Genomic DNA, 25,016 nt, shown 5'->3' with positions numbered 1-25,016 from the left:
TCACTTTTGTTTGAGTCCTTAAACACCATATTTCTCAAGGCTGTCTTTGGCTCCAGCCTTCCCTTCCGAGTCAGGTATTCAGAAATTTTGGTTCTGTTTACCACATAAGGTTAAAGGTATTTTCCGTGGAATTGAGGAAGTTTTGAACTGGAAGGATAGAGCTTAATGATAGATAAACCTCTAGTTTGACCTCAAGCTTGGTGAATGCTTTCATATCTAGTTTCACTGATTTATGGTGCACTATTTAATAGCATTAATGTCTCAAATGGTACATGTTGTAAAAAAAAAAAAAAGTGCAAAAACAGAAGTAGAGACATTAAAAACATTCAGGAGGAGGTACAGGACTCAATTTTCCAATAAAGTTCAGAAGAATTTAAAAGAAAGCACTGATTTACTAACAACCAATTAATAAGGATATTTGTGGAACATCTGGATAGCTTTTGTAGATGGAGAAAGAATCTTAATGTTCAGAATTACAGTATTTTAAAAATAAAACTGAACAGCTTTTTAGGAGAAACTTTGAATGTGCACACTGATTAAATAGGGCATGTTCCCATCAAAAGCAGCTCTCTGCCCAGGTTTGGTGGAGCATATGGATAATGGCTGCATACTTGACACATATCTATATATTGTCAACCATTATGAAGTTTATTTTTCATCAGAGTAAATACATATAGATAGTATACAAAAGAAAATGACGGAAAGACTCTGTAAGTTCTCATCTTAAAATACCAGCCATGGGGAATGAACAGGAATGTTTTAGTCAGATTTGAGGTGGCATAAACCCTTTAGGTGAAAGGATATAAATGGCAAAAATGGGTCAGTGTAGATGAGTGTGTCAGTCTGGTAGTCTGGGAAGAGTGTCTGGAGGTTCATTGTTTAGATCTTACACACACACACACACACACACACACCCCGCCCCCGCAGCCAGCCCAGTACACAGCAACAGAGTTCACTGCACACGATGGAAAAGGCAATATACTAGCATACAGCGGGTGGCTAGACATTGTTAACAATTGAAATAGAAGGTGGTGTGTTTGTTGAAATATGAAGTGGACTGAGTATTGTGCCTTTATGTGAGGGCCGAGTAAACACATGTGCCAATCAGTCTTCAATTTTTTAATCCTACCTGAAGGCAAAGGAGAATCCCAGCTATTTACATTAGATGCACATTGGTGCATCTTCATGTATTAAATGTTAATTGTTTTATTTTGGATGTCTTTAATTCAGAATTATTTTATTTTTTTTTTTTGTAGCCCGGAAGAGAAACCTGCTGGAATGAGTGCTTCAGAACTAATTTCTTCAGCATGCTTCTGGCTGGTGGTAGCAATGAAGAATCCTTTTTTAGCTGTAGAAATGACTGGTTAGTGTATACTAATGCTTAATATAAACTGATGGGTTGCTTTATTGTAGATGCTGTAGTTCCTTCTGTTTCTATCTTTATATTCTGCCTCAAAGTATTTTGAAGTTTGGCTGGGTTTATAGTCATTAATGAAGAGCAGTTAAAGGTTTAAACAAATTTTTGTATTAGTATTTTTAAGGGCACACCCCAATTTTTGTCATGTGTTCAGCACTAAATTACTGAAGTGTGTGTTTTTAATCTCACTGATTTAATAGGAGTTAATAAGTTTTATTTTTAGCTCATATTTAAACTCCTTGCTGAATTGAAGCCTTGGGTAGGAAGAGGTTAGACCTACAACAGGAGTTAGCAGAACAGTTAACAGTAAATATTCTGTTTCATATCAGAAACAATCTTCTTCTGTTGTTCTTTCTTGACTCCAAACTCCAGGAGGCATACTTTAAACATACATGAAGCAATTTTGCTTAATGAGCCTAATACTTCAGAATGGCTGTAATAAAAACAAAAAAAGGGTTTTTTTTTTGGTTAAGAAAATGGAATAAAAAGAACAGTCTAGACAAACATTATTTGGATAATATGGCCTAATAAAAAAATCATTGTGTCTGAATGTTTTCAGCAGTCTGCATGCAAGATTATTAATTTGTCAAGGATGCAAAGTTTCTTCATCTTTCAACTCCCCAGAAGACACATCTAACCTCCTGTTTTCCATTCTGCCTGCCTCGTTTATTTAGGACTTGTGTTATATTTACTGTGACTGCTTCTTCCCTTTAAACAGTAACCGTGCATTGTTTCATCATGACTGCTGAAAGTTGTAATACAGTTAATTTTTTTTTAAAAAAAGTCATTGATAGAAGCAATACCGAAATACAAAATTGCCATAGTACAAAGTTATTCTTTTTAACTTTTCATATGAAATTTGTATTTCAGTACACAATTCATGGAGGTCAGTACAGTGATCAGACAGAAGAGACAGGAATTGGAATTGTCCTGTTCATCTGTGATTCCTAGAGTTGAAAGGTATGTGCTTTGGGTTCATAGTGCAAAGGATCTTAATAAAATATTTCAGATTTGGAATTCAATTAATTCAAATTGCTTTTTGGTTAGAATATTGTTTGCTCATAAAACTGTACCATTTCATCATAAAACTAAATAGTGTTCGCATGTAACTTGTTAAATTTTTGTGTATTTGCTACAGGCTGTTCTTATGACAATAGATTCTTTTCTGTATATCTTCATGGTTTTTTGGTACTTGAGACAAGCTTAGTAACTCCATGACTTGTGCATCATATGTCACTTTTTCACAGAAACGTGACTTCAAATATATATTCTATTTGGAAGTTAGTTCAATGTGCTCTTTAAATAATTTCTATCACTAGAAATCAGATTGTTTTCTTTAACATCAGTCAGATTCCGATTTTCCACCTTGAACCCCCTTCTCCACAGGTTGGTTCTAACACTTTCTGCAATTGTTTACAGACAAGTGCATCTAGAAAGAGTTAAGAGGGGTTCTATCAAACAAAACAGCATAAAATATTTATGGTTTTTGTCAGAGAGCAGATGCATGTTAAAACATACCCTAAGGATGTTTTCATGAATATAAAGCAGAAGCATAAAAAATAACTGGTTTTAAAATAACACAGTAAGAACTTGTTTCTGTCTGTAATCTTAATTTCAATACATACCTCTGTACTCTAGGTATGTATACAAAGGCTAAAGACAAAAGAGCAAGTAAAGAGATTTTTAACTATAATTAAAAGTTGTACCTAGGATTTAAATAATAAATTTTAAGTTTTTTACATGTACTTTTCCTTATGGAAGATTTCATTCCTACTCGGTGGTAAATGGAAATTGTAGATCTATAACTAAACTCTTGGTTTCACCCAGGGTTTGCTGAGCGAGTCTGAATAAGTATATATTTAGTTCGTTAAAAGGAAAGAAGCCTTTACTAAATTGCTGTGTAGACAATTTATCATTTTTCTGCAGAAAAGATTATTCTTCTGCTGAAGTACTAAATCAGTATTCCAGCAGTATAGTCTACAAATGTGGACTAGATTGTTTGTTACAGTGCTATGTTTGGCTTTGAAGAAAGCTAAATGTTTATTGCTTTAACATAACATACCTTGTTCAAACTGTTTTACCAGCTAGGCAATAATACAAGCCTGAAATTAAATGTGAGAAGACAAGTTTTGTTCGTTGTCAACTTTGCCTTTCTCTCAAACTGTGATAAGGTTGTGTCATGGTGGCCTAATGTTTTGGGTTTGTGCATTGTTTCCAAAGCTCGCTACAAACAGCTGAAATAACTGATGTTAATGCTTTTACTTTTCCAGAATTCCTTTAATGTCTTATGGAGCTGAAGCTGAGACCTTTCTTCTCACTTCTGCCACAGTGGCAGGGACAATGCTTCCAATAAATATCAGGCCTTTGGAAAACTTTGGTAAACTTTTTTTTTGTAAGTTTTATTTATAGCTCATGTGGAATATTGTTAAAATATGATTCTTTGAAATCCAAGTGGAGTATATAGTAGCAGGTAACAGAAAATAAATCTGTTTCGATGCACTTTGGTACTATTTCAAACCCAGCTGTTCTGAAATGAGAATATAGAAGATGAACCAGCCACCCTAAAACCAGCATAACTGTTCTTCACTTGAAGATCAAAATAATATTTTATTTAACTTAGTTCCATTTCTAAATTCAACACTTTCTTTCATGTTACAGCTTCTTTTCCTGTTGTTCAAGGATAAGTCTCATTTTGATACATTATGAATGGCTTGACATAGTTCAGTGCTGTATTGTGCAGCATGAGAAACAAACTGTTTCCTGACCGCAGAAGAGTAGTCAGGAAACAAAAAAATTGATCTCTTTCAGTATGCCTGTAGGCTCTACAGGGCAAAAGTTTGCAGAAGTGCTCAAGCTCCAGGATCCGGCAGGAGTTTAGCAGAAGACAAGACGTGGAAGGAATGACCTTCCTCCAGTTACTTTAACAGCCTCTCCATACTCAGCAAGAGTGTAGTTTCCCTTCCAGCAGGCTGCACAAGTTCAAAGAAGTGAAAACAAAGGAATGCTGTTTTTTAAGACTAGAGTTAATACCTTCTTGAATTGGGAATTACTCTACTTTCACTTGACTAGTAGGCAAAGAGTTGATAACGATTTGGGTCTCTTGGCTTACAAAAATTGTGAGGAAGTGAATTGCTGGGAAGAGTTAAGCAGTAGAAAGATTGTGGAAAAGATGCTTTATTCATTCATATTCCTCATTCTTGTTGATGACACGTATTTCACCTCCACATTCCCCAGTGAAAAATGGATAGGTTGCTTCCTCAGGCCTCTGGTATTTGGCAGTGCAATTTAACTGATCCTTAACCATTTCTGCTTCTGGTAGTCATGAGTATACATGCTAGCTCATATCTCTTGACTTCCCCTCACCTTTCTACATTCTAACTCACATTTCTAACATTCAGGCTTCTTTGTTAGCATGCACCAGAAGCATTAAAAAAAAAATCTCCTCAGAAAAGTGAAGAATATTTAAATAAACCTCAGATTATTTTTCAACATTAGACTATTTAGAACATGTGCTCAACTGCTGCTCATAGTATCAGCAACTGATCTACAAATATTGATGACATTGTGGACTCCTAAGGCAGAACATGCAGCTAAATCCCTTAACACTGTTTTTGGGGAGAAACTGCAGATTTTGAGTTTGAGTCTTTAGCAGGGAAAGAAAAGCAAATTATTTTTTCCAGATATTGTTGTTTTAAAATTTATATGTAGAACTAAATTTTCTCATCTGTTGCTTGATTAGAACTTTGATACTTATAAGTATTCCACGTAATCACTTAAAGGTGTGACTTTGCAATGTGAAATCATCAAGCTAAGAAGACACAGCAAATAAATTCTGAAGTTATTTTTGTATGTTTCCATATGTTCTTGCTACACCTGAACGAAATATATTGCTTACACTGTAGACAAAGTTGAAGACGGTCATCAAGATTGAATCTTAAAACACTGTAGTATGTTGACACTGAAGTTTTAAGTCATCTTCAGTTTGACTTAAAGACTTCCTGCTGATAAGGAGCATGCAGAAAGTAAGACACAGTGTCTTCAAATTTCCTAGTGAAACTAGGGGATGTTTGAGATGAAGATGTCCCTTGAGGTTTTTGATTACATTCTGTCGAGTGAGTATTCCTTCCCCATTCAGTTTTTATACAGCAACTGGGGAAAAGACAGACATGCATAACAAAAAGTTAGGACAAAAGCAAGGAGAAACCTAACCTGAATACTGTTAAGAGATGCAGGGCAGATATCTATAAAGAAGTGAGCAAGGCCTTCTCTTACAGGAAATATGGGAAATGAAGGAAAAGGCAGAAGATGGGGGAAATGGGACACTGGGGCTTTATGCAAAGGTGGAGAACAGGAGGAAGATAAAAAAAATAGTGATAATAAATGCATACAAAAAAAGGGGGGAAAAAAGCAGACTAGGTCTTGTGATTCTTTCTAAACTGTGCCTGAAAGATGGTAACATAAGAATTGTAATTTTTTTACAATCTTTTTGTCGTCTGCCCACACGTAGTTTTCTATCAGAGTAGTAGTTGACAGTTGCTTCCAGAGTTGTGCAAGGAGGCATACGAATATCAGTGACAGTCATGTAACTGTACTGCCTGAATCTTCCCTGTAACTGCTGCAGTTTTTTTAGATTCTCTTACCATTAAACAGTCTTTTTACTAATTTGACCTGAAAATGCATTAGCGAACCTACCAGTACTATTATGATTTAGGCTGGCATTAAAATATTTTAAAATAAAGATTCAGTGAGCTGAAATGCCTTGTATTTGGTTCAAGTCCAAAGCTTGTGAAGCTTGTCTGTTAAAATTTTACAAGTAGTAAAGAATGCTAAAAAGGGGTTTGTGTTTTGCAAATAGACTTTGAAAGTTGTACAAAAATAACTTGCCTTTTAATTCTGCCAGGATTTCCACATTCCACAGGTATCCTGATTTATTTATTTTTTTTATTGGAAAGTGATTTCTTCCCCCTTGAGGAAAATCATCATGGATATTAAAAATCTGTAATGATGTGTAGCATCTGACTTGGTTTTCTGGCTATTGTAATAGGTTTGAAGACGTAGGTAGTCTGGGACAGCCACATATGGTTGGGTAACTGCTGATTAAGCACTGTGAAGTCACTTTCTAACACAATTATTGGTGCGACTGTTAACAGTAGATACCTTAAGTAGGGCTAGTCACCTAAAACTTCTTTGGAAGTTCTTCACCGTGCACGTTGTTTTCTGTTAAATATGTGGTACCTTCTATAACTGATACTGTTGGTTTTCATTATCTTAAGTGGTAATTTGATCAGTGGACACCCAAACACCACAGCTACCATCTTTTTCATGTTCAAGCAAATTATTGTGTGTTTACAAAAGTGGTCAGAGGATGTGATTATAGTTCTGTGCTCTGTTCTGGCTTTTTTTAAGGCTAGCAAGATGCTTGCAGAGTTAATTCTCTAAGGTTATCAGATTATATGTTTACATTTAATAGTATCTCATTCTGCTAACAAAGCAGCAAGTGGTAGAATTTGTGCTGTTACTTGTCTTATTCATATCTTACTTTCATATGATTTGTTTGAGAATACATTAAACACATATTTTAGTGCAGTAAAAGCATGGGAAATAATAACACTGCACAGAGAGTTCGAATCGAGTGTTAAGTGTGATATGATAAAACCATTGTTAAATCCATAGCAACTAATCTTTCTTAGCAAGTTTCCACTATTCATGTATGAAATTGAAGCTGTAAAAAGAATTTATTTAAACACCTCATTTTTTTATGCTTTCTGAAATCTACACAAAGTATGAAACAAATGAATGGACAACTCAAGAAATTACTTTAGTCTGAAGTGAGCATTGCATTCAAGTATGTTTACTTAATTATCATTAATCTTTAATTCCTGAGTTGTCCTTCATAAGCTTTCATAGGTATCAAGAGTACAGTCTGTTCCCTTTGTAGCGAATATAATCCTTGGCTTCCCTACAAAAACTTTGTCAAATTGTGGCTAGCATGAAATAAATTAATGCAGTATCAACACAAGAACTCCTGTGCTGCTATGTATGAATTAGTGTCATTCTTCTTATAGCTTCAGGTTTTTGATGTATCCTAGGCTGCCCCAAAACTTGCAGTCCTTGTTCAGTTTCTTAGATGCTGCAGACACCGTGGGTTGGGTTCCTGCATTGTGACAATCTTTAAGTCCAGCTTGCCATGGAACATGCAGCATCTGTCTTATAACTGGTGAATGAGCTTGCACTGTCTGAAATTTGATTTTGTAGAGAAGTATGCTGTCATTGCTGCTTCTGATCACCTGATTCCCGTGTGGTCATCCACTGATGGCTGTTCAAAAATGTCACTTTCTGTAGTATTGAGGCTTCACTGCCAGTAGACCTGCATTATAGAATGGCAGGAACTGCTATATGTTAGCAATGTTGTGTGGTTAACTTATTTGTTTTCTAACAGCTTAAATGCTGACTGTCTTTGAAGAGCAATATCAATAGCAGTTTAATTGTGAATGCCATTACTGTCCAGGTAGCCATATCTGTGCTGCCAAAACATGTGTTCAGATGTCAAATGAGTCACTTGTTAGCTTGATGCTGTTCTTTTTTAATGCAGACTTTCTTTTTTAAAAAAAAAATTATGTTGTAGCAGCATACTAAATTTTAAGTTGCATTATTTGAGGATATCTGTTAAATGGGAGAAGGTCATCTTAATGTTCTTAACTGTGTTTGGATAAATGGTTGTTATCAAACTTTAATGTGTTTTGCTTTTATTAAGAATCTTTAGGCAAAGGATACGTGGTTGCGTGTACCCAAGAAGGAGAAGAGAAAAAGCAAGCTTCTGGTTCATCGGGCGCTAGAGGAACTAGAAGGAAATCGGTTAATACTACTCCTAGAAGAAGATCTGCACGAAACAGCAAAAATGAGACTCTGGGTCAATCTCGGAGCTCACCGCGATCAAGCAGTTCTGTATGTGGTGCCCCTGATGGCAATAACCTATCTCTGAATAAGTCTTCAGAATCAGAGAAGGCTCCTCCAAAACGGAAGTCTAAAAGAACACTTAAACAGCAAACACCTGTGGTTAAAAAGAAACTGAGAAGTTCTGCACGTTCTGAAAAATCGCCCAGTGATTCAGTGGAAGATGATGACATTGCTGAGTCTGAAGCAGTTCTAACATTAGATAAAGACCATCAGTCAGGTAACGAAAGCAGTAACACGAGCCTTCCACAAAAGAATAACACAGGAACAGAATCTGCTAATGGATTGGAAAGCTGTAGCGAACATGTAGAAATTGAGGAAACTAGAGGAGAATGTGACAAAGATGAAGATGCTCTAGGCAATGCGGATGGAAGTTTTCCTGTCCAAGAACCTCCAAGCCTAACTTTAGGAGGTGAAAGTCAGGAATTTGAAGCCAAAGGTGTTACTGAAAAAAATGTGGAACTTAAGAGTCAGGACATCTGTGAAAATACTGTTGAACAAATTGAAACAGTAGCTAGTCCCAAAGATGAAGTATGTGACCGCACAACTTTTGAAAAAGTAGATCAGACATTGTGTAGTCCTCAAAATGAATTAATGGAGAATGTAGAAACTTTGACAAAAATAGATCAACCTGGTCTAGAAAATGAATCGTTGGAATATCCAGAAACTATGGTAAAAGATCAGCCATTAGAAAGCCCCAGAAGCGAATTGCCTGAGCATCCAGAAGCCATAGAAGTAGATGATTCTGAGGCTGAAGAAAAAACAGTAGTAGACTGTGCAAGTACAAATATTCAAAACTTAAACACTGTTCAAGATGAAGAACCAGATGCGTTAATACACAGTATTTCTACGGACAGTACATCAGAACAATCTTTAAACGAGAACACCATGCCAAAAAGTGAAGAGGGTAGAACTTCAGTGTCACCCCAGGTGAATGCTGAGCATAAATGTTTTGGTGAAGATAACAATGAAATGATACCGATGGATTGCGACTCATTTTGCAATGATCACAGTGAGCCTCAGATTGAGCAGTTACCACCAGTTGAAAGTACAGAGCGAGGAGAAGTGAACTTACAGTGTGATGTGGGAAACTGTACACCAGTTACAGGACTTTCTGATGAAAAAGGTGAAACTATTCTTCAAGAAAGAGAGTGCCAGTCAGAACTGAAAAAAGAGAAAAAGACTCGAACTAGAAGATCTAGGTTTCACTCTCCGTCGACAACTTGGTCTCCTTCTAGGAGAGAGGGCAGGAAATCTCAGTCACCGTCCCCTAAAAGGGAGATGGCCAGAGACAGGAGCTTACGATCACCCAGAAAGGAAACTGTGAGGGAGGGAAGGAGATCCTTATCTCGTTCTCCAAAGAGAGACACGCTCAAAGATGAGAAAAAAACACCATCTCGATCTCCCAAAAGGGAAACTGTCAGGGAAAGCAGGAGATCATCTTCTCAGTCAAGAACTAAGGATTCATCTCCAAGGCAAAAATCTAGATCTCGAAGCAGTGATAGAGATAGTCAAAGAAGAGATCGTGACAGAGAAAGAAGAAGTAGGAGGTGGTCTAGGTCACGGTCACGATCTAGGTCAAGATCACGATCTAGGACAAGAAATAAAGGTTCTTCGTTCTCTAGAAATGAGAGGGACAGCCACTCACCTCGATGGAAAGAGAGGTGGGCTAGTGACAGCTGGAGGAGTCCCAGAGGAAATGATCGATACAGAAGAAGTGATCCAGAGAAACAGAATGAAAGTTTTAAAAAAGAAAAGGACAATACAGAAAAAAACAATGATGAACAGTGTTCTTCAGAGAAACGCAGGTATGATTGTCCAGACTGGGTAATGGACAGGATAAACTCCGTTCCTGAAGTCAGGATCAGAGAGAGAGAGAAACCACATTGGGAAGACAGCAGGCATGATAATTCAGGACACTCTTGGAATAAAAACTTTGGTTCGGGTTGGATTCCGAATCGAGGGAGAGGTCAGCGTGGCCGAGGTGGGCGTGGAAGAGGTGGTTTCATGTACAGAGACCAGAGTGAAAATCACTGGCAAAATAGAAAACCTCTCTCAGGGAACTCAGATGGTTCTGGGAATGAAACTTCCAGGTTCCCAGAACATCAGCCATACAAGCGTAAGAACGAACAAGATTATTCTTTTGATACACCTGCTGACAGATCTGGGTGGACATCTGCATCCAGCTGGGCTGTAAGAAAGACTTTACCTGCTGATGTGCAGAATTATTATTCAAGGAGGGGACGCAATTCATCAAGCCCACAGTCTGGATGGGGAATGAGACAAGAAGAGGAGACACATGAACAAGGTATTTGTAGTTTTGAAACATAAATAGCTTAGTCACGGCTGCAGTAGCTGAGTAAAATCCTAGTCACATTGTCCTACTTCAATCTGATTAGTTCTTCAGAATAATTTTTGGGGTGAATCCATACTCTTTTTGGAATATGGAGGGGTTTAAGTGTGGAGTTTGGGAATTTCTTATGCTTTGATGGCTCTTTGGTTTTGCTTGAAGTCAAAGTTAGGGTTTAAGGACTGTGCATCTGAAAAGTGTTAGTCAAGTGAATCTGTTCGGCTGAAGAGAAAGCATATACTCTTTAGCATCTGCACACCTTTTAAAAGGAATTTTTTTTTTTCAAGGAGACTTGCATTTGCCTGTGAAGACACATGGTAGATTCTAGAGATGACAAATCACTATGTTGACATTTATCTTGCTTCTAAAGAAGAATTTTCCTCTTTAAATCTTAAAAAAAAATAAATCTAGGGAGATTCATAAATGCAAAATTGGTACTTTTACTGTACTTCATTAAAATTCCTCTAGTGCCTCAATAGAAGTCTAATATTTTTTGAGTATTTTATATCTGAAAGATAACTGCCCTAACAGAAGTAAGCTTTTTGGTAGAAAGTGAGTTAACTATGGATGAGATTGATTCTGAGTAGCTAAGAAGTCATACAGACTATTAATGCCCTGAAACATTAATAATCTTATAAGACAGACACGAATTGTATTTAAAAACTATTAGATCCAGTTCTGAAGTCAACCACATTTGTACTTTCCCATTGTCTCCTTGTTCTGTCTTTCATTTTTGTCCATTTTCATCTTATATGCCAGCAGTTTTCTCCCTTTTTTCAAAGACAACTGCATCAGTGTCTTTTGAGGCAACTTTGTCAACCTTCAGTCTGCTGCAGGCAAAATTTATCAAGCCTTTAACTGAAAGTATGGTGGTGTTTGCAGGCTTTATTTCACATTGTTGACGAGCAATCATGCTGTTACGTTTACTTTTGGAACCTGAATTCAGCTGAGAATAGTACAACGATCTCTCAAAACTGGATAAAATGGGCTAGGTTGGCACCATGACATGGTCCTGGGCCACATGGTCCTCCTGGGCAACCTGCTTTTGCTGACCCTGCTTGAGCAGGGGGTTTGGACTAGGCCATCTTGGTAGGTCCCTTCCAACCTCAGTCATTCTGTTATCCCGTCATCTTATAAAAGGTTATTTGGGGTGAATCGTAAGGGTTTAAATACCAATCACTGTGAATTAGGTGACAGGGTTGTTCAAGAAAGGAATTCTAAGGGAGGACATCTGAACTATAACCCATCAGCTATTTCTCAGAATGAGTTTCTTGACTTTTGCTTGTATCTGGATTTTAACTTTTTGGCTTCTATTGACGATAGAATGAGATATTGAAGTAAGTTTTTTTGAAGTGCCACCCCAAGAAGTTATTTTTACTTTTAGGCTTTACCTGTTGTACCATTACAGGGTTGTTGAACAACTCTTTCCAAATATGAACATTGGTGAAATTGGTTGAGGGTGATTTTAATATTCAGTGGAGAAAAAACCCAGCAGAGTATTTCTATAATTAACAGAAATGTTCCAATGAGTATGTGTGAATCAGGCAAAGGGGAGCAGAGAATTGTATATGTGATAATGCACGACTAACCTTCTGCAATTGCAGAAGCTGGATAAGTTACGTTGCCTTCCTGTTCTTTGGTGGAAAGTTCCTGTTTCATTGTGATGAAATAATTTATTAGCTGTGCTATGGGAACAAGTAAAGAAAATAGGAATTCAAAATGCAGGCTTCCATAGTAACCTGAACTACTTAAACTCAGAAACTAGCATTTGGCTCCATGACCTGTCTGGCGATGAGCGCTGTGTAATAATGTAATGCAATAGCTTTAAAATATTCTGATTATAGAAAGCTTTTTGATAGTCCATGAAGGGTTTAGACGCGTGGATCCACTTCTGCTTTATGAAGTAAGGATCTTCTACTTAATATATTGTCGTCTTTTTCTTTTGATAGATCCAAACCTCAAAGACCAAGGCAACCAGCAAAGTAATGGTTCTCAGTTACCAAAAAATATGATGCAGCAGCAACAAATGAATGTAATGCCACAAGTGAATGCACAGCACCAACCTATGAATATCTTTCCGTATCCAGTGGGTGTCCATCCTCCCATGATGAATATGCCACAAAATCCTTTCAACATCCACCCTCCGATGCCCATGCATCTCCCTACCGGAGTGCCTCTCATACAGGTAGCTGCTCCCACAAATTTGTCTCAGGGATTACCTCCGCCTCCACCTCCACCCCCACCATCTCAACAAGTCAGCTACATTGCTTCACAGCAAGATGGAAAACAATTGCAGGTATGCTTTATCAGAAGCCGTGGCAAGAGCAGTATTGATGTAACATCAGTTAAGGGTCTCTTACATTGAATACCATCGTCTTGATAAATATATATACTTGCAGTTTCTTTCTCTCTTGCCTGTCGTCTTCCACGCCACACCAAATTTAGAGTGGAAGTATCCATGACGATATGGGTTGTTCTGGGGCTATAGCTTTTAAGTAATAATACACAATACCATAACTGGGGTTTTGTGGTCACGAGGTGTTCCAGCTGGTAATGGAACACTGAAAAATTATCAATATTGTCCATTACATTTTTCTCCTTAGAAGTGCCCTGTTCCCAAAACTAAGTTTTCCCCTTCAAAACTGACTTTTAAGCATTAGGAAATGCTTGAATTCCCTTTCAGCAGTGTGTACGAAGTGACCTAAATGTCCTTGTTGCAGTTCTCATCCCATGGGGTGTTATCAGCAGAGGAAAATTATCAAGTACTTCATGGCACCTGTTTGTTCCATACTTCCATTCTCCAGCTGTCACTATCTCACCGCTTTCCCCCACACACACATTTTTTCTATTCTGTGTAATCTTTTGAGCCTTTTTGTTAATAATTTCCAAGCTTTCTTTGGTGTGTTTTACTTCCTCCTCGCCTGATTTTCCTGTTTTTGCATGCCCTGTTTGAGACCTAACTCCCACTTTATTTCTCCAGTTTCAAAAAGACTTGCTGTGCTTGGGGCAGGTCAGACCATCTTTTTGTGCGTTTTATGATATTTTAAAATAATCTTTGTGTACGTAAGCTCCTCCTGTAGCCAGCTGTTAATATTAAGAGCTTTTATATCAGGAAAAGGAATAGGAACAACTTCCAGGAGGATGCATGATCCTGCAAGGAGCTGTAAGACTGCATTCTGTGAGGCGGAAAGGGCTCTTTAGGGGTTGAGTGAGGTCTGTGCTTTTCTTCTGTTGCAGGCTGCCTGCTCTAACCTAAAAACCTTTCCTTTGCATTCCAGGTTGAAAAAGTGATGTTCTAGAACATCAATGATTTTTAACACTGTTTTCTTGCATCATCTCTAAATATTTGAAGTGATAAATGGCCTAGATTCTTTTCACTTTCAGCTGCTGTTACACATTCATGTTCATTAACTTAGAACAAAAGGAGTTAGGTACTGTGGGGGGGGTTACAGGCCATATGAATACTCTGCAAGGTAAAACAGTAAGGTACTATTGGAAGTAAAATGCTGGTAGATTGCTTGCTGATTTGATTAATGCCTGCTGTCTGTAATAAAATATTTTTGCAATTGGGAAGTCAGTGGGTTTAACCTCTAAAAAGTCAGAACACAGGATACAAAACCTATGTAAAGTACAGTATCTAGTGCAGCAGTAAATACATTCCTATGAAGTCTGTGTATTGCTGAAAAATACAGTTACATATTAGTATTTGGTTTATTTGGTGTATTTGGTTTTCTTACTTGCTTTTGTGGAGCTGCTTTTTGGGGCTACTGCTGCGTTTTCTTTGAGCTTTCATTGAACAAGTCCTTGGTGGCAGCACAACAGAAATGACAGAATACTGCAGGACCCCACCTGTCCTTCCTATTGAAAGGAAGAGAGCGCATTGGCAAGGGTTAGCATGCTGATTATAACAGCTTAGTATCCGTGTCATTTCTAAGACATTCAAATTCCTGTTTCATTATTTTCCATCTGGATAAATGTAGACGTGAAAAAAGTAATGGTGATGGCCTGCAAAAAAAAGTAGCATTTAGGGTAGCCTGCCAGAAACATGCCGGGAGGATGTGTTCTTGGCTTTTGCTAAAAATGACCTCTATCTGGGGTCTGAGAGCTACTTAATTTCGCAATTCCAAAGTATCAACAGTGTCTGCGGTCTTTTGGTGGTGGTTGGAAATGTACAGAACGTGGCTTTTCCTGAAGAACAGATCCTGGTGCTTCAACCAGCATTTTACCTCTAGCCTTGAGTAGACTTTTAGGTGTGTTTGCATTTGAAACTCATTCACAAGTTCACATTTTCTGATAAGAAACATGAAAATATATGTTTTCAGAGCAATATTGTTATGATGCAGGAATGCAAGTGTGGTTTAAAAATAACTTCATGCATGTCTGCTTGGGCGCTGATTTGTAAAAAAAATGTTAATCTGATTTACAAAACAGGTCTTCCTATACACTCCCGCGACAAATAGAGAGGTGTTCTGCAGCCATCGCTTTCCTTCCCCTTGTGCTAACACCCTCCCTGCCTATTAGCAGGGTGCTTTGTTTACTTTGTTAGTGGGATCAGAGAAGGAATCTGGCAGCCACAGTGATGACATGGAGGATGCTTTACTTTTCAAGCTTTATGGTTTGGGGGTGGTTTTTTTTCTCCTTTGAGTAGATCTGATATAATGTGTGTACCTTCCATAATAACTGCCAGCGTGGAGATTAGCTAATGAACCAAAGAATGTGGTGTTCATGCTCTTTCTATAGTTGCTGAGACTTCTAGAAAGGCACGCTGTCATACTGAAGGATAATGTATTAACTGCTGATAACTTTTTAAAACAGGGTATTCCAAATGCTGCTCATGTAAGTAATAATATGAGTGCTCCAGCCCTGCCTGCCTCAACAGCAGTCCTGGGAAGTGTGGGGACAGTTCAGGGACCAAGTTCGGGTAATGCAACGTCATCAAGTCACGTCAAGAGCTGTAATGCAGCTGTAAAATTGGGAGAAAACAAAGCAAGTGTAACAGTGGAAGCCAGTGCAGATAGCTCAAAGAAGGACCAGGCAAGTTCGAAGTGTATTTATATATACTATCATATATTTTTATATAAAATACATATAAAGTTTTTATACATTTTATATACGTATAAAATGCAATATACTAAAAAATAGCAAACTGTGGCAGTACACCTTCTGTGTAATATAGTTGATACCAATGTGTATGTGATACTTCCGTGGTGGCTGTAGGACAAACCAGCAAGCTGACTTTTTTTTAATGTAGTCTTTAAAGCAGCACTGATGAATATTGCTTTAATTGCTGTGGGACAACATTCAGTTGTTAGTAAAACACAGACAGCTCTCATGAGAGCTGAAATGTGAGGGGAGTATTGTTTTCTAGTCTTTGTAGTGACTTTTTTCTGTAAAGTTTTAATTTATGATTGATTAAGATACATATGCAGACAGTGAAAAATAACACTTGTTTGCTTTTTTTCATCAGAAACTGTTAATTCAAGAAAAAGCAGCACAGGAGGTCAAACTGGCTATTAAACCTTTCTACCAAAATAAAGACATCACTAAGGAAGAATATAAAGAAATTGTGCGGAAAGCTGTAGATAAAGTAAGTTGACCTAGTAATCTCAAATGCGTACATTGCAGTTGCGGTAGGGTTTGGGGTGGATTCCTTGATCTTGTGGGAACAACTGGAAGCTGCTGGGAATGGGGAACAGGACAAATAAAAAAACTTTATCCATCCACAAGAGACTTCTTAGCTCCTCAGAACGTAACTCATTGTTGAAAGAGTTGAATGGGAATTCAGAAGTATTTGGTAAGCAATTGGGAAGTGCTAGGAGTTTCCAAAGTTGTTCTGCCCGAGATGGAGAAACCTGGGGTGTTGGCAAAATAAATAAATAATGTGAAACAGTGGCAAATCAACAGAAATGTTTCAAACACTTTTTTTTTTCTTTAAAATTGCTGTAGGTTTGTCATAGCAAGAGTGGAGAAGTTAATTCTGCAAAAGTGGCAAATCTAGTGAAAGCGTATGTAGACAAATACAAACATTCACGGAAGAAAAACCCTGAAGAGGCAGTCTCCTGTGAAAAGAAGTAGAATATGTTTTCAGTTTTTAATTTTATTCTATCTTCAAAGTGCAATTTCAACATGACCAGTTAAGTGAAAATTGTACGTGACAGTGATTTGAATCTGAGTTTAATAAAATTATTTTTCAATGTAGTATATAATGTTTTGTTCTAAAGAAATATAGATCTACAGGGCAACTTCTTTATTCCTTTTTAAAAACAGATGTCTAAAAAAAATAAAGGTGTAAAGAAGAATCATTAGGAATGTATGATTGTGTGGATACTTAGATGTACAGCATTTTGACTTGAATAACAGAGTGCGTTACATTAGAAAGTTCTGAGTACATTGGTTTTGGAACAGGTATGTACAGTACATGTAATCAGCCAGATTAATTTTTTTTCTTTTGATTTCTCCCTAATTATAGCAAAGATAAAGTATTGCATTGACAAGTATTTCTAGCGTTAACTGGACAGGCTGAATGCAGGGGTCACAATGTGTATATAAAAAAAGCACATGGACTTGTCTGAACAGAAGAACTGTTTAGATTTTAAAAGGAAAAACAAACAGTAAAATGCAGTGCTCAGAACCACGGGTGCTGCACATCTGTTGTAACACCAAATAAAAATTATGCTGCTCGGGTTTGTTTGTGACGTTTTTCAATTTGTTTCAAGATAGTGGGATGAACTTGAATAATTTTTATGTGCTGAAAGCCCTCAATCACCACACACCGACAACCTCAGTTCATGTCTAACCCTGCCTTAGCTAGTATGGAGTTAGAGGCTAGAGCTGGATCTTCAGAAACATGAACTAGTTTATTCTTCAAGTAAAATCAAGGAAGCTGGAATTGGTTGGTAGGCTCCCAGTTGATCAGAGACCACCAGTTGTGCCAGTCTTAGCTGCATAGTACTTCATTAACTAGGGACTGGAGTGTGGAGCATCAGGCTGGTGTCACTGAATGTGTGCAGTCACGTACAAAAGCTTTTCTACTTCCCTGAGCACTTCTATGTGGAGAGGTTAGTAGAGGTACCACAAGCATTTTAAAATGAGATGTGGGGTCAGTGAATGTACTAGGACAGCGCTGAGGTTGCAGCACAGAGGGTTACTGGAAGTACAGGCTCCTTACGGAAAGAACAGCTTGGGATCCTTCCAGAGGTGAATGGAAAAGGAGCCTTGCTCTGACACAGAGATATTTGTTCCTTTACTCTCAGCGCTGTTAAAATTTAAGCACTCCTCCTCCAGGTCTGCCGTGCAGTAACAACCTTTGGTGTTGGCTGAGCCTGGCTTCTGCTCCAGCCCAAAATCTCCTGGCCCAAAAGCATGAATAAACCATTCTGACAGGAAGTGTCAGTCGAGTTTTCTGAGCGATTACCTCTTCCTAGCCAGTAGTTCTCTGGTCTTGGCAGAAATTAACTGGTCTTGGCAGAAAACAGTCTTAACCTGTAAGTAACTTTCGCAGAAGCTTGTGGATGAAATCAGGGATGTACACCCCTGTACACACACGTGATTAGATATAGAGATGTTATGTGTAAAAAAAAAAAAAAAAAAAAAAGTTTGTCACAAATGCTCACTTTGTTTAACTAAACCTTCTTCAGACTTAATGAAGCATTTGACTGTCTATATTTATTTTTGTGTGCCTAAATAAAAAGACTATGTAAATTAGAAACAGATATAATACATTTTCTACACTCAAGCCAGGTTTTAGATTTTTCAAAGTAAATACTCAGTTTTACACTGTGGTAGCCATTTGTATGATCTCTTGAACTATTTTAAGCTAAAATTGGTTAGCACTTTTTGAAAAACGTTGTAGCGAATTGCTATGTCTATCAGGCCGTGCGTACTTATTTTTATTACATTTTCCTTCTCTGAATTTTAATGACTTTTTATATCTTTTTACTCTATACAGTTGAGCCTTGCTATAAAGCTCCTTTCAGGAGCCAGCTAAATGTTTTGTGGGTTTTTTTCCCCTTTTAGAGGAGAGGTGGAAATTGGGTGGGAAGGAACAATGGGGGATTTAAACTGGGAAGGTGGGAGGGAGGGGTCATTAATCTTTTGTTTTGCAGCTCCTGGCTGGAAGATAAGCTGTCACTTGCTGCCACATTGTTGGGGCAGTGACTATAGTGATGCTCCACTGTATTTCAAAACATAATGAAGAATATCGGATAGAGTAGCATGTGAACAGTAACTTGATTTTTTACTTCAGAACTTACCAGAAAATATGCAGTTTGTTACAATTTCTATGTTGAATTAAAAAAATGAATTGCCTTAATAACATAGACTGTCCTCCTTATTTTCCCCAAAAAGCAGTAAGGTCTCTGTGGGGGCGACTGCCCCAGAAGGCCTGTACTTCAACCTCGTAGTCAAGTTTTTGTTAAAATAGTATGAAAGCTATATTTCTATTTATTGAAACTCCTTGTACTGAAAGTCCCAACGTGCGCTAGCACTGAAGGCAAAGCGATGGGGAGGCCAAGCCCCCTTGAGACCTCTAGGATATTGGTAATTCATTTGATCCAAATTGCCTTGAGGAAAACAGTTACGAAACTGTATACCTTCTGTGAACTTATGCAAATCAAGAGGGTTTTCCTTGCACTCCTTCCACTGTCTCACTGTGCATGCTGCTTGAATGTCTCATCCTGAAGATGTCTCTTACGAGCACAGTGGCTGTCCAAAGTCCACAATACGGTGTTTGTAGCAAAAGGCTGGAGTGCCATCTACTGAAAAAAATACTCTAAAAACTAGTTTTGTGTAGTGCTTAACAGTTTCTAATAAATTCTTTTCACTAAGCTGGCAGTAGTCCGTGTTTGGTCTTAAATGATTATGGCTCAAGTGGTTTAATTCAGAAAGCAATGTTATTGCTATGACTTCTATGCATTTGCATATTTAATCTTGTTCTGTGTTGTCTGGGCTCCCACTCCTGCACATCGTGTTTGCATTCACTTGGTGTGTCTTCACCCTGCCTTGCCTGTTAGCAGATGCTCTAGGCTTAAAAAAAACCAAGAACCCCAAACCAAAACAAATGGGTGTAGCGGTATGTCCATTTACTGCAAGCGCTGCCTTGGTGACTCCAGGTACTGGCTCCTCCTGCCAAGAGCTGTGGGGCTCAGCGTGTGTTTTACAACCTGCTCTGTGGACCGAAAGGGCACAGCTCAAACCAGCCAGGCTGTGTCCTGCACGCACTGCAACAAAATGGCCCGTTGGCATTAGCATGTGCTAGCCTGCCGGCCCGGGGAGCTGTCTGCCAGGCGTCGCTTCACTTTCCAGGGTTAACCCCACTTACTTTGATGAGGTGCCGCTGCAGAGTAACGCAGGCACAAGCCGTGCTGCCCTGTCCTTCAAGGTGGCTGGCTGGCTGCTCGGTGACGTGCGAAGAAGCTTTGTTAAATTTGGGTTGGTTTGGCAGGGGGGTAAAATCCAAGGCGGGAAAGGATCGCTCCTATCCTGGTACTGTCCGCGTGGTGTTCCTGGCTCTGCGTTTACTAAATTCACTGATCGATCGGCATGTGGGCTCAGGAAAGAGCACGGCGCTTTGAAGAGCGAGGGTACATACTAAGGTCAAGGCTTGAGGGGCTCGGTGAGGGTGTTCACCAGGGAGAGGGAGGCTCAGAGATGTCCGTTCCTTGAGGCCAAGCCTCCAGCAGGAAGAGCAGCCCTCAGAGGCACGTCCGGCAGCTGTGACCATCTAGTGCAGCTGGGCGAGTGAGGCCGAGCCAAGGAGGGAGTTGTCAGTCTTGACAAATTCGTTACCTCAAGCAGGCAGGGATACGGTTAAGACCACTGCGGTGGAGGCTGACGGAAGACGTGCTGAAAAACGTAATTTCGAAGAAGAGAGAGTCCTGAAGAGGAAAGTAATTTAAACAAACTGATCACAGTTAATTAATAATTTATTGCCTAAATTGTAAGCCAGTCTTGCTTCTACACACCTGCTTGGGGGCACGGACCTTTTCAAGCATCCCAACAGCACAAATCGCCACTTCATCTACAGCTGCAAAGAGCTTTTCGCCGCAGTCGGTAGACTGTGTCCACCACCCCCACCTCAGCCTCCACCTGCAGTTTGCTGCACGCTGCACACGGGCATCCCAGATGTTGATTTTTGTACATGCAAAGGTCTTGATCTGCGTCCTGCAAATATGTGCAGTCAAGGTTAAGCAAGCTTAGGTTTCATGCATTTAAAACTCAAATGGCCTGTGCGTCAGGAGAACCATCTGCCTGGTCTCCTCAAGGGGCGATCACTGCATCAGGCAAGCTGGTGGCAGGAAGGATACCTTGGTTTGGGTCGGAGCAGTGTCCACACCACTAGGACAGAAACATTTCTGAGCACGAGCAGGCCCCAAACGTACAGAGAGGAGAGGCAGGGCAGGAGTGGCTCATTAGTCAGGACTTGTAATTTCTGCTAGGCAAGTGTCACCGCAGTCTGCTTTATGCAGCTGAAGCCTTTCCGGCTCCCACCTCTACAGGTAGTGTCTTGAAATCTTAACTCAGTTTTGCTGTAGAGGTCACTGTGCTGGAGTCTCCTGCTGAAAACAGGGCTGGTTTTTTCCCCCAAATCCATGTCTCGAGCATCATAACACACCAGTGTGTAAAACAAATAGGTTGATTCCAAAGGTGGACTTACGCCTTTTGAAATGGTTATGAGACTATGCTGGCCCCATTTTTCATTACTATTATTATTTCTATTATTATTACTACTAATTACTATTACTACTAACTACTACAATAGTCACATTAATCGATACTTTATAAAAAAGTAGAGACCAGAGTAAGGACAATAAAGTAGACAGACAGCCAATTTCAGTAATTAAAGAGTACTTAACAGATGCAGCACCTTTCAAAATAATGAAGCATCTATGAAGGTTAAATTAAAAAAATCACTAACAGAGAGATTAAAAAAATAAAAGCACAACCGCGTATAAAAAGAGGAAGCTGTGGGAAGGCACAGGCTGGGATATGGAACTTAAACTTGACTCTTACTTTTCCATTGTTATTCAATCACAACTCCCAGAGACTCGCCCACCAACAGTCAGCTTTCAAACTGATCTTCATTTTCATAGACCATGCAATAAATACAGCGATTACAGCAATGCAGTAGATGCTCATTATACACAGTAAACAAGCCCAGAGTGGAATCCAACACAGAGAAAAATTACTGCAGAAGCCAAACCCAAGGAATTTTGGCAGCAGGTTGTCATATAATTACTCTTAAAGTGTTGCAGAAATTAAATCTAAACCCACTGAATTTTTAATGAGGAGCATCAATCAAAAATAGCCAAGGATGCCTAGATGCTTCAGTGCAATAGCAGGTGGGATGAAAGAAAGTAACACTTGGAAGTCAGAGTCTACCTATAAATTCCAGAGCCTTTTACAGAAATTCGGGACTCTCATGGAGCAGGAAGGTAGCTTACACATGGCGGGTAGTCTCCTCTAACATGGGACGGGAACATTGCTGCCTTTTTTTCCTCTCGGCGAGTCACACAGGGGTACCTCAGGTGCAGGTATCTGCAGCACAGAGGTCTGTCAGGAACATGAACGGCCGAAGCACAGCCACTGACTGACCCTGCCCAAAGCCGAGAGGGAGCAGAGCTGCTCCTCTCCGTGGGCAGCAGGAGAACCAGGGACCCAGGGCACACATGCATCCAGAAGGAAACCTGTCACTAGAGAGCATCTAGGAGAAAAGGCTGCACACGCTCAGCTTGCTCCATAGTCATTGCCTACCTCCGCATGGTACCCGATAAATGACCGTATCAGACTGATGAACTCTTGCGATACGCCCCCTGAAAACATGATGATGTATCTTGGAGGCACAAGATCTGCCTCCGATTTAATTGTCTAATGCCAATACACTACAGAGCTGCTGCTCCCTGTGCAAAGCATGTGGCTTTGCTACGTAACCACAGCATCCCCAAACCCCAAGGGATTAAGTAACCATGTCAGGGCGTGGGAGACCCTCCTCACCAGGGGGTTCAGCCTCCACCTCCCTCTCCCTGACACATCATCAAGCCAAAGAGGGCACAAGAGGATGGACATCCATGGCCATGTGTTAAGCCCTAAGCTCCAGCCTGGCATCCCAGGGCAGTTCCTAGAGAGAAATTCAACGACTATTTAAAGAGTTCTAATAAACATCCAGCGACACTTGGTATTGGGGGAAACACAGAACACACAGGCACCCCCTCACGGCGTAGGCACCTTGTGTTACATGGGTTGTGGCAGGCGGATGACACTTCTGATGCACTGTGGGCTTCACCAGGGGTTAGCCGTAGGTCAGCTGGCCAGGACTTCACAGAGGGTTACAACAGAGGAGAGGTCTGAAGTTGCGATCCTTCTAAACCCTACTGACCCCAGGAGATGCAGGTAGGACAGCCCTGCCAGCACACTCACTGGGGTTGTGCAGGTCATGTCCCCCCTGAGCAACGCAGGGAGATGCGCCCAGGACAGCACCCACCCCATTTCTTCATTACCCCAATGACATCTAATGGAACGATGTCATCTTATTAACTTGTGGAATGGTGCAGGCTCCCTGTTTCTAGGATCTTACTCCAAAAGGAAAAAGCAAGAAGTACGAGCCCTTCTTCCTCCCTTACTGCTCCCCTCACTGGCGACTGGCAAAGCGGCTGGGCTCCGGCTAACCTCCCCCAGCGCCAGCCAGGAGCCCGCCGAGGCCAACAGCAGAACTGGGATGAGGGACAAGCCCCTGTCCTGGAGGGTCTTTTCCATACTTTGTGATTCACTATGTAACTCCGTCTTAATATAAACACCGAGAGCCCTGCCCGAAGATAAGGAACAAGCAGACGTTCGGGTAAAAAGAGAAAACTACTCTTAGCCAGGACAGCAAATTACCTGTGGACACGCAGCCTTAAAACCCCCAAACACCAAACCCAGCAAATCCTTCCAGAACAGTCTGCAGCAAATCCACCTATAAGATATTCAAAGGCTGCCTCAAAACAGCTGTTCAAAAGCCATCCAACATAACAGCAGCAGATGAACTTCACCATGATTCATCTTCATGAGATTTTTGTTACTCTAATATTGCATTTCTTTTCACCCAAGGTACAGAGCAATCAGCCTTTTCTAAAGCTATCTGCTCAGATTACTCTCTGTTTTTGACAGATAGGGAAAAGCCAAGACACAAATGGCAACGATGCCATGAGAAACAGCAAGCTGCGATACAACCACAGGAAGACCAGCAGGCTACTAAAACCCACCAAAGATGGTTTTGAAGTTGCAGTAACTTAAGAACACATTGCAATCTTGCCACAAACAAACGGAGGATAACTTTATAAGTTATAATATAAATTATAATTCATGATAATCAGCCTTGAACTCTCGGCCACTTGAAAACAATTCAGAAACTCATACCGCTCTGTGTGAAACCCCCCTCACCCGACAGATCCACCCACCCCCTACCAAGCTGCAGCCCCCACCTGCCACAGGTGCGCCCTGTGACACGAAGGACACAGCAACCTTTCGGCTTCACAGCTTCCAACTCACTGCCCAGGCCGGGCTCTGCAGTCTGCGTGCGCAGCACCTTGCCCAGCACGCAAAAGGGCGTCAGCCACAAAGCTCTCTGCAGCCGCCCATGCGGGGAGCACCCGACAGCCTAATAACTACCTGCTAGGAAAGGCAGAGGAGGGAGGAAGAGCACGACTGGATGATTACGGTATCTTTAGCTGTTGCATGTCATCGTTATCACAATAAACTGCTGATTTATCTTCCCACAAGGCAGGGCAGTACTGTGATCACCGTGTTACAGCAGATGCGGCGGTTCCACATGCCATGACTTGCTGCAAGCCACCAAGGAGATCATTCGCAGCGACGCCAACCGAACTCAAACCTCGCTACATGCTCCAATGCTTCTCCCTCCAGGCTCCGCCTCCCCCGCCTTTGCAGCCAGAGAGTGAAACTACAAAGAAAAAAAATCAAAACAAAGTATCTATTTGACTGTAGGATGTGCTTTGCCTTGAGGCGGAGGTAGGCAGGCCGTAATTAACACCCATGGCTGCGCGCTTCAGCCCTGCCATCACACGCTATGAAGAAACACGCCGGGAACTGTACCGTGAAGCAAATCTTCGTGTAAATGAATGGGGAAGAGTTGATTTAAAGGTGCAAAACCATAATGCTTTTTCTCCTTCCAGGCAAAGCCGTTGCAATCATTTTCAGTGGAGGTTAGACCACACGCCACCACAGTGCTCTGTTACTGTGCTACTAACTTAACCTCTAGAAAACTCAAACTGACGACTGAGAAAAAACATTTACTTTGGC

The 25,016-nt window shown here is 40.2% G+C and overlaps 1 protein-coding gene across 3 annotated transcripts in view; it reads left to right on the top strand.

Moving 5' to 3' along the window:
* SCAF11 (SR-related CTD associated factor 11) overlaps positions 1-17,405 on the top strand; it is a 48,450-nt gene extending 31,045 nt beyond the window's left edge. For all 3 annotated transcript variants that reach the window (XM_080392562.1, XM_080392560.1, XM_080392561.1), the window contains exons 8-15: positions 1,257-1,363; positions 2,288-2,377; positions 3,688-3,794; positions 8,172-10,679; positions 12,671-13,017; positions 15,537-15,755; positions 16,189-16,308; positions 16,668-17,405. In XM_080392562.1, the coding sequence (XP_080248688.1) occupies positions 1,257-1,363; positions 2,288-2,377; positions 3,688-3,794; positions 8,172-10,679; positions 12,671-13,017; positions 15,537-15,755; positions 16,189-16,308; positions 16,668-16,796 (3,627 nt within the window). In that variant the 3' untranslated portion in view covers positions 16,797-17,405. The remainder of the gene's footprint in view (positions 1-1,256; positions 1,364-2,287; positions 2,378-3,687; positions 3,795-8,171; positions 10,680-12,670; positions 13,018-15,536; positions 15,756-16,188; positions 16,309-16,667) is intronic.
* Positions 17,406-25,016: the final 7,611 nt, after the last annotated feature.

Source organism: Falco punctatus (assembly GCF_963210335.1).
Source record: "Falco punctatus genome assembly, chromosome: 6".
Taxonomy (NCBI): Eukaryota; Metazoa; Chordata; class Aves; order Falconiformes; family Falconidae; genus Falco; species Falco punctatus.
Note: the sequence above shows the minus strand (reverse complement) of the source record. Positions and strands in the feature narration are given on the sequence as shown.